Below are 10,313 nucleotides of genomic sequence, written 5' to 3'. Positions count from 1 at the left end.
TAATTCCCCAGTTTGAAAATGCATTATGACTGGAGTTTTTATTATTTATTTCAACTCTTTGATACCTGTTTTTGAGGTATGATTTGATCCATTCATTAGCTTTGCCAGTTATTCCATAGAAATTTAATTTCGATAGTAAGATATCATGATTAACACAATCGAAAGCTTTTGCTAGATCACAGAAAATCCCTCCCACAATTAATCTGTCATTGAGAGCACTTAAAATATCGTTAGTTAGTTCATAGGTTGCTTTTTCTGTTGTTAGGTCTTTCCTAAATCCAAACAAAATAAGGTACCATGGGCTTTATTTCTTTATCTTGAATCCCAGCAAATCTTCAGAACTGTAAGAATGTATACACAACATATTGGACGCAATTGACTGTAATCACCTCCACTCATATGATGAGAGATGATAAATTCTGAAGACATAAACACGACCTGTTTTAGCAGTATATATGACTTCCTGTAGTTGGTGCATGGGACATTTCATTCATTTCCATGTTTCATATTTGGGAATATGGAACTGAACATCTTGTAAGCAATAGTTTCACTGTAGTATTTGAACAGAATTACTGTGAAAGTATGTTTAATACAGCATGATCCATTTAAATCCAAACCCTAACAAAAAAAAAGGTACATTTTATAGGTAACTTGGTGCACAACTACTAAAGCATATCAGTCCATGATTATGCAGTTCTACTTGTTACTTGAACTTCAATCACAAGAAATACTGGGGATTCTTGATTGGACTCAGGCAAGCAAAGGGACTCATACAAGGACCCTCTACTAAAAGAGCGAAGGAAATGTTGAAGTTAAACAGGAACCAGCTACAATGGGTGGTAGGACTACTTACAGGACACTGTCACCTTAAAGGACACCTCTTCAAGCTGGGACTAAGGAACTTGTGAGAGGTGTCAAGAAGAAAATGAAACAACCACACACATCTTGTGCGAATGTGAGGCCTTAGCTTATTTAAGATTGTATCACTTGGGTCAATATTTTATGGAACCAAGTGACTATTTCGATGCCCCCAAGTATAAAATCCTGCGCTTCAGGGGATAATAAAAAGAGGAAGCACAATAGATCACTGTGGTCATGGTGCAAGGGCCAACCCTTGTACATTCATTCATTCATTCATTCATACTTGAACTTCACAAAAGAGACTGTTGAATTTTGCAGGAGAGCACTACATGTCATGCAACCAGACAACAGACATGCTGAAGAGATTTTTTTATACAAATTCATTTTTAAGGGCTTATGGCCACCCAGACAACTTGATCTCACATCCCATCTATCTCTGTGGTGGTTTCTTAAAAAATGTGTGCCAAAAAATCAAACAAGGAAACAACTGAAGGTGAATTTAAAACACGAATAGGAGAATTGATGCATATATTCAGAACAACGGAGAATACGTCTAGCATGTTTTGTGAACGTTCATTTATGTTCAGTGAGATACAATGTTTACATTTGGGTATTGTTTTAAATGAATCATAATCTGTATTCCTTCATTTGTCCAACATGCACCACCACACACTTGAGTTTCTCAACCAGCAGTAAATGAACTGTAGTATTATTCTTGGTTTCTATTCTAAAAGTCACAATAAAAGACCACCTGCAGTGACTGTGATATTTAGGGCAGGTAAAAGTTAAAGCTGTCCTTGTGCTTATTTAGTTAAGCATTATGCCATGAAGTCATGGGGCAGTGGAGGTATAGCTCCACCATTCTCGACCTCAGCACTAGATGGAGGTGAATGGTCAGCTTCACACTCGCTGCTTTAACCCCAGGGAAAGAGCCACTAGTACCCATGCAATAGGGGGCTGGGTAGACCCCAGAGCCAGTCTGGATGCTGTGGAAAAGAGAAAAATCTTGCAATGCCAGGGATCAATCCTGGGGGTTCCATCCCATAGCCCGTCACTATTGCTATTACTGATTCTGATTAACATTTTCAATTAACCAATGAAACAACAAATCTGAATAGAAACACCTGTTAATTAAAGATAATTACCAATTTATTATTAAACAAATGATGTACATAACATTTCAAGGCTGAAACTTTCAAATCACTTCCTAGTGCTGAGAGAGACCAAATTACAGGCATTGATATAAATCTTGTGGTTAGAATCTTAATTGTAATAGCCAACAATAAGAAATTATTGTATCATATATGAACAGCAATATCAGCAAATGTGTATATTTTAAACTGGACTTAGTAATCTGAAGATCTATATATGACATAATGCTATGTATCTTAACTGTGTAATTGATGAAAAACACTACTAGCAATTAATTACTACAATTGATTGAGAGAGCAGTATTAATTTTATATTAGAACAGAAAGATTATGAGCACAGTAATATTTAATAATTGGTTAGAGAGTCGTAACAGGTTTCCACAATGTGCAAGCTCCTCTCTAGGATGGAGTAATATTTTTTAGTTCTAATGATTCTTGTTTTTGTTGCAAGGGGAAAGTTGTGGCCACTCTTTGAATGTCATTTACTTGAAGCCTGTTTATGAAATTAGTATAATTAAGAACTTCAAGTGTCTGAATATTTGGCTTATTCCTCTTAGAAAATATAATAAAGCAACTGTACAAAGTGCATAAACAACAAAAAACAGAAATTAGATATTATTACTATATGTCCAATACACAAAGCATACTCAGAATTACTGGGTTTTTGACTTTGTCCATCATCCAGTATTCTAGAAACTGGATCTGTTTCTGTCCTCAGGTGGGTGCGAGACATCTATTCTAAGGGACCCAACAGAGTAGGTGTCTCCCCACTTTCCGAAACGTTGTGTTTTCTAGTTTCTAGAATACCGGACGATAGACAAAGTCCAAAAATCCAATAATTCTGAGTACTATACACCATTGTCAGAACCTTTTAGGATCTACACAAAGCATACATTATTTTTAATCATAATGGGGGAAAGGACACAATATTTTGAACCTCCATTGCTTAACTGGTTCTATGTACTTACATTAGTGCTATAACTATATTTCTGCTCTATTTATGTACAGATCCATTCAAAAACACAGAAAGCTCAATGTAATTAGGATACACATGTTAGAATTGTAAGGTGGTAATTGACTGCTATTGTGAACATTTTAGTTATTTTATGATCAGAACACTGAAAGGTTTGTTGAACTGATGTATGATAATTTAAATGTATAATTTAACTGAGCAGCAAGAGGCACAAATAATTGGGATACTATGAAGTGGAAGTGTGTATGAGCCGTGAGTCCCTAGTGATGAAAATGCATGATAGAATGGACAAAGTTGGAGTAAAAAAATAATAGGACTAAGGAAAATTCAGAGTAGACATTCCTTCTGAACATCCTACATAATATTTAACTTGAAATGAATCACATCACAAGTTGCTGTTTGGTAACATTTTGTAGAGTGCCTCCTGAAATGAAGACTTCTGATCTCTACCTAATTATGTGATAAGTGCAATTTCCAAAGTGTAAATGATAGAACAGATATTAACTCAGGAGATTAATGCATGAAACTGGTGTTTAAATTATTTTTATTCAGGTGAAATGCTATGCTTATTCAGCAAAGCTACTAAACTGTTTTCTCTTGTTTCATATCCATTTAGTGCCTTCCTTTACAGATAGTCTTACAACAAATGTATTCCATACAAATCATATCAGTACCCATGAAGTCACAACCAGATATATACTACTGGAAACATGACTGCACTCATTCAAAATAGTCTAAATAATTTAATTTTGGAAAGGAAAATTTAGTATGTAGGACTTGAGGTTCTCACAGTGGTTATGAAGAGTTCTATCTTCTGGAATATAACGCTATGTAGTCTATTGAAAGTCAACAGACATTTCAGAGGAACATATCACCTCCATCTTCACGAACAAATAAGCCAAGTAAGATACCAGCGTGAAAGCAGGTGACAAGCCAAGTAATCAGCTGGCGAGGAAGCAGGATAGAAATAGAAGACTGGACCTCAGTTCCTACTGGCTCACCATGGGACAAAATGAAACTACTGGGCTCTCATATGACCCCCAAGTGAACTGATTGGAGACAAGAACAGGAATTTAGGATGGTCCTGAAAAGGGCCCACCCAATTACTCAGCTTGCCACCTGCTCTCACACTGGTATCCTGCTTGGCTTATTCAACCCGGAAGGTGATACGTTCCTCCGAAACAGGTTACCTTTTAACAGACTACACAAACTTATATCCCAGAAGATAGTACTCTTCAAAAATTCAGTAGTCTGATTAGAGCTTGTTTTATGAATCCTGGTAACAAACAGTTGCAAATATTTTGAAAGAACCAAATCAATGTCTGGGGAGGAGAAAAATAATTTCCATGCCCTGTAAAATTTATCCCTGTAACAGGTCTTGCTTTATGTTTTTTTACCATGATTCATCAAACAGATCTGATCACAGTAAGAGGAGAAATTATTTTTCACTTGTTGCTAAATTCTTAATTTATTAAAGAAGTCATCATACATAAGTTATGTAAGTGCAATAATCTAAATATGTAGTTTCTGTGACAGTAACAATAAGATTATTTGCATAAGGGAAATTGTTACTTCATTTTTAATTGTTAAGGGTGCAAATTATCATTATTAATACCCACCATAACAATCTGAAATAAAAACATTAGTTTACAGTAATGCATTGTTTTACATTTAAGAACACCCTGGAAATGGTTCAGTTCTGTTTTTTCTCAAAACAAACTGTATTTTGCGATCCATATCCTCATTGTAGATGGCTTTACACTTCTCAAAATTGACTCTGCGACGTGTCTGAAATTGAAAAGGGGCATGGTAATATCCAGCTCAAAAGTGAACTCTGGTTTTGAACAAATACTTTTATAGTGGAACCCCCACTTAAAGTTCCTCAATTTAAGATTTTCCATCACTTAACATTCAATTTCAATGACCCCCATGTCAGTAATATCATCCATTTTTAGAAGTTCCTCTATTGTTCAAACACATGGCTCCTCTCATAAATTTAATAAATTTCACTGTAATTTAACCCTCTTCTGTACTCTTTAATCACTCTGTATCCTCTGTATCCTAAAATTAGCAGATAAATTAATTTCAACACAGGTGTATTTGCTATGTTAGGCATGACATCAACCATTTGAATTTGCTGCAGTAATTGTAGCGAAAGTATTGGTCAAGGTTTGTCATCGTCGTTTCTTTGGTTTTTTTTTAATAGAGGGGCAATGTACAAGTAATAAAATTCAGATATTTGGGAATGACAGTAACAAATCAAAATTGGTTTCAGGTGGAAATTAAGAGGAGACTGAATTCAAGTGATGCTTGCTACCATTCAGCTCAGAACCTTTTATCTTCTTGTCTGCTTTTTAAAAATGCAAAAATCAGAATATACAGAACTATAATTTTGCCTTTTGTTCTGTATGGGCGTGAAATTTGGTCTATGACATTAAGGGAGGAACATAGACTGTGGGTGTTTGAGAACAGGGTGCTGAGAAGACTACTTTGACCAAATAGGGATGAAGTGACAGGAGACTGGAGAACACTGCATGATGAGGAGCTTCATAACTTGTACTCTTCACCAAGTATAATTAGAATGATTAAGTCAAGGAGGATTAGATCGGCAGGGCATGTAGTGCAAATGGGGAAGAGGAGGAACGCATATAGGATATTGGTGGGAAAGCCAGAAGGAAAGAGTTCCACAGGAGGCCAACACATAGGTGGATGGATAATATTAAAATGGATCTTAGAGACATAGGATGGGGGCTATGGACTGGATTGATCTGGCTCGGGAGAGAGACCAGTGGAGGACTCTTGTGAACATGGTACTGAACTGTCAGATTCCATAAAATGTTGGAAATTCTTCAGTAACTGCACAACTGATGGCTTCTCAAGAAGGTATCAGCTACATGCAGTTAGTTAGCTGGGACTACTAACAAACATGAAACCTCAATACTGTGTTAGATGGTTGATGACACAATCTGGGTGCACAGTAAAATGACTAAAGTACAGAGCCATCTTATTATAAAGTAATTCCATTGACATCTTGTAAAGCACCTGCATGATAGGTATTGGACACAAAATAAGAATTTATTATTATAACTTTCCATCACCTACTCCATCCTGCATTACCTGATGGGGCTTCTCATAGTAACGTGTAAGCCGATACTGATCGAATATCCCCTCTTTACCTAAAATCCTGTTAAAGGAGAGAGAGAGAGAGGGAAAGAATTAATTACAACAGACAAAACAATATACCTGTTCACTAATTATGGCTGTAGTATTGGAACACAGAATTCACTCTGATCAAACCAGGCAAAAGCAAATGCTCCATACTCAAAAGCAGTGAAGCCCACTTTCCAACCCATCACTCCACAGTGTGGTCTGTGGCAGAGCCAAAAGCATGTGATTTGTGTACAGACATACCATTACACTGTATTGTAGGGAGACAAATGACTTCCCTATGCTTTATCCATTAATTTGTAGAATGTACAGCATCACTGACAGGAGCACACTGTAGCATAGTTGGTCAAGGCACTATGCTACAAGCCAGAAGGTCGTGGGTTCGATTCCCGATGAGGTAACTTTTCAATTTTCCTAATCCTTCCAGCCACAATATGGCCCTGGGATTGACTCAGCCTCTTATCAGAAATATGTACCAGGTGGATTCCTGGAGGGTAAACAGTGGCCTGTGCGTAAGGCTGACAACCTTGCCGCTACCTGTCAGCAGATTGCTTTGAAGATATGGGAGCCTCAACCTCTCACACCCCTATGGACCTTCACAGACTGTTACAGGGATAGCTTTACCTTTTACAGCATCAGTGACATGTAGATGGCATTCTGAAGATTTCTACAAGACGTGTGCTAGAATAACACATGACTTAAGGCAGTATGTTAAAAGACTATGGATAAGGCACTGAACAGGTTGGTCTAGCAGTAATGCTGTAGACTCTTATTTGGGAAGCGCTCGGTTCAAATCTCAGCTGCAACGCTTGCTATCGTATAAGGATCTCATGGCTTCCCTCAGTCTCTCCAGGATCAGTTAGGCCATCACTGTTTCCTTCCAATTTATGCTATCATTTGATACTATATAATTCAGATACTGACAGTGTCATAAAATGAAACACAAAACATAATTATGCAGAGACTCAACAATGTGAACACACACAGAAAGTATGGAACTATATAAAAAATGACTAAACCTTGAGTTGGTACCAGTTCACATGGGTTATCTTGAGCCATAATTAAAATGTGAATCCAGTACTGCACATGTTATTTTCTGATGCTAGAAGTAAACCTGTCCCTGTGCTAATCAAGCAACATGCCTTGAAGACACATAGGGCAGTATAAGTATGCTCTAGACCTTCATACTAGATGGGCATGAGTAGCGGACTTCATGCCCTGGCCATCCCGCCCATTGAAGAGGAGGCTGGGTGAACCCCAGAGCTGGTTGAAGCACCATGGAGTAGCTAGGAATATTATATTTTAGCATCATATTGTGTGTGAGTGAAATTTCTTTATTTTATTCTGTCACTACAGTAGGAAGTATGGACACACCATACATTCGTCATTTCTTACATGTTCTGGCTCACTCAGCCACTATCGGGCATTTCGACTTTTTTACGTTCAACTGTATTCATCTGCTAGTATTCCTACATTGGCCAGTGTTTACATATTGGGAAACTGTTTTGTTTAGTAATATACTATAATGCCATTATATATAAAATGGTATGTTCACCTCTAAGATGAAATAATTAAAATCGGTTTCACAACTACCACAAACATGACACCAACACTTCTTCCAAATACAAGGAACCCAAGCAGGAAATGCAATCACAAACCTACAAGCCAACATAACACTTATTACATCAATAAAAGACCAGGAAGAACACCCCAGAAATACACTGGTAGAAGAGACACACACCTAGACACAATTACTACAGCCAGACAAAAAGAAAAAACTTTATAACTGTTTAATTTTAATGATTTAACATTTTAAGAATCAATATCTAATCTTAGATGTGAATAAACATTTTTATATATAACAGCATTACATATTACTAAATAAGGTATTCCAATATGTAAGCATTTGCCAGTTTAGGAATACTAGCACAGAAATGCAGATGAATTAAAAAGTCAAAATCCTGATAATGGCTCAATGAGCCAAACATGTTGCAAAAGATGATAAACGTACGGTGTGGTGATGGAATGAAATAAAGAGAAAATAAAACAAACAGAGTAATGAAAAATCTGTCCCTGTACGGAATCAAACCAGCTCCCCAGTCATCTAGCCCATAGCCTAGCACTATTCTGAATAACTATCCTGGTCTGCCATATTATTACAAATTGCTCAAGTCTTTGAAAATCTGAACCTACAAACATAAGTGCTATACACTTAGCTGAAACATTGTTTCCAGTGCTTCAATGGTAAGTCTACCTTTCTTTTCTACAGAAAATCTACCAAATTAGGCACAGTTTCAGAATGGAATAAGCAGTGAGTGAGTGAGTGAGTGAGTAATGTAGTTAAGTGGAAAAATGGAGACTATTGATAAAACATTATAATATAGTCAACTGATATGGCTGAAAATAACATTCTTTGATATACAATGAATAGTTGCATTATATACTGCATATCCGGATGGTTTTTGTTTTGTTTAGTAGCATTATATAAAATAAAATACCTAACTTTAGGAGGGATAAGTAACTAAGATGATTTGCTAGTGACTAATTAAATAGACCTTCAAGTGCAGTCTTCTGAACTGCAGAAAAATGTTTTGGGGTACTATAGAGCATTAGTGACAGCAGACCATACGATTTGAGTCAACAGCTTACTAACCTCAAATCCAATAAATGAACATCAGGTTTAGTGACACATATAGACCCTTTAATCTGAAGAGCAGGCAACAGAGAGAAGTAAAACATTCTTCCTACGGGTACACAGGGAAGAACTGAGGAAAGTTATATGAAAACTAAAGAACACCTACACATATAAGGAAAGTTGTAACAGATAATAATCCATACATGTAAATCCACTGCCTAAATTGATACGAAAACAGAAGTAAATTACACTAAAAGAACTATAACATGTGTCACATAGAACATCATTGTTGAAGCTTAGCATTCCTGTTTTGTTTTAATGTGAACCCAGGCTCTCAGAGACAGGACAGGAGCTGCTATAGCAGCAGCAGCAGGCAATCAAGAAGAAAAAGGAATGCTGGCCTGAGGATTTTCAGTTGTCCTATTTTACCTTACAAATTCTGAGGAGTTACCATCAAAAGGCCATTGCTATTTCTTCCCCCATCCTTTCCAATTGGCCCTTCACATTCATCATGGAATTTGACACTATCTAACATGTATTTAAAACAAGTAATATCAAAAACTGAATCATGGCACGTTGGCGATAATTAAATTTAAACATTGCAATGGCATTTATGTATGTAATTCTAAAATACTGATGGTCGAACAGTCACAAATTCGTATAAATTGTTGGCCGAACTGGTAAATAAAGAGTTTCTCAATGTTTCAAATATTACCTATTTAAGAGTCTAGCAGCTTCTTCAACATTTCCATTTCTAACCAAAACCGTGCGTGCAATAAAATACTGATGACGGAGACCCATTTTATTTGTTGTAAAGTTAACTTCACATAACCTTCAACAGCTTGTCTCTACTAACGGTTCTAAGAGCTGACTAAGAGGACTAAGAGCAGGGAGAGCTTTATTAAACATCAGTATGTTATGCTTCTATGGATTATGCACGTGTAGAACTGAAAATATACCTCTAGCACCGTCTAGCAAAGCCCCGTGAAACTCCCATGCTATTGGTTAGCAATATGGCGGCCATGACACCTCGGTGCAATGCTGCTGCCATCTATGTTCATTATACATGTTCCGAGAGCACAATCGGTAAGAAGGTATTCTACTTTACCACCCATTTTGAGTGCTCCCCGATCTGCACCCTACAATGCTTTTTTCGCTACTAGCACTAAATACTCCAGAGCAAGGGGGTATAACTCCCATAGGGGAGAGGGAAACATGCAGACCAGCCATCTGTGTTCAGCTACATGAACTAGATAGTCTGGAAATGACAGGAATCGGTCATAATACTTACTTACTCATGGAGCTGAGCCCTTCTTGAGGAGCCGCCAATTCTGCAGCTACTCAAGAATTTTTCAGCATTTCACGGAACCCGAAGGTCCATCACCATGTTCACAAGAGCCCTCCACTGGACCCTATCCTGAGCCAGTTCTATCCTATCCAATCCATACCATCCCATCCTGTCTCTCTAAGATCCACTGTAACATTGTCCACCCACATACGCATTGGTCTTCCCTTTGAACTCTTT

General features: G+C 37.2%; 1 protein-coding gene across 1 annotated transcript; it reads right to left on the bottom strand.

Annotated features, from left to right (window-relative positions):
• Positions 1 to 3,844: 3,844 nt before the first annotated feature.
• Positions 3,845 to 9,671, bottom strand: LOC111863407 (28S ribosomal protein S21, mitochondrial). The gene is made up of 3 exons (XM_023849706.2): positions 9,504 to 9,671; positions 6,103 to 6,169; positions 3,845 to 4,773 (listed from the first exon to the last, which is right to left on the bottom strand). The coding sequence occupies exons 1-3, from the start codon at positions 9,587 to 9,589 to the stop codon at positions 4,657 to 4,659; spliced, it is 270 nt and encodes an 89-aa protein (XP_023705474.1). The 5' UTR covers positions 9,590 to 9,671; the 3' UTR covers positions 3,845 to 4,656.
• Between the last annotated feature and the right edge of the window lie 642 nt (positions 9,672 to 10,313).

This window comes from Cryptotermes secundus, unplaced genomic scaffold, assembly GCF_002891405.2.
Source record: "Cryptotermes secundus unplaced genomic scaffold, Csec_1.0 scaffold792, whole genome shotgun sequence".
NCBI lineage: Eukaryota > Metazoa > Arthropoda > Insecta > Blattodea > Kalotermitidae > Cryptotermes > Cryptotermes secundus.
Note: the sequence above shows the minus strand (reverse complement) of the source record. Positions and strands in the feature narration are given on the sequence as shown.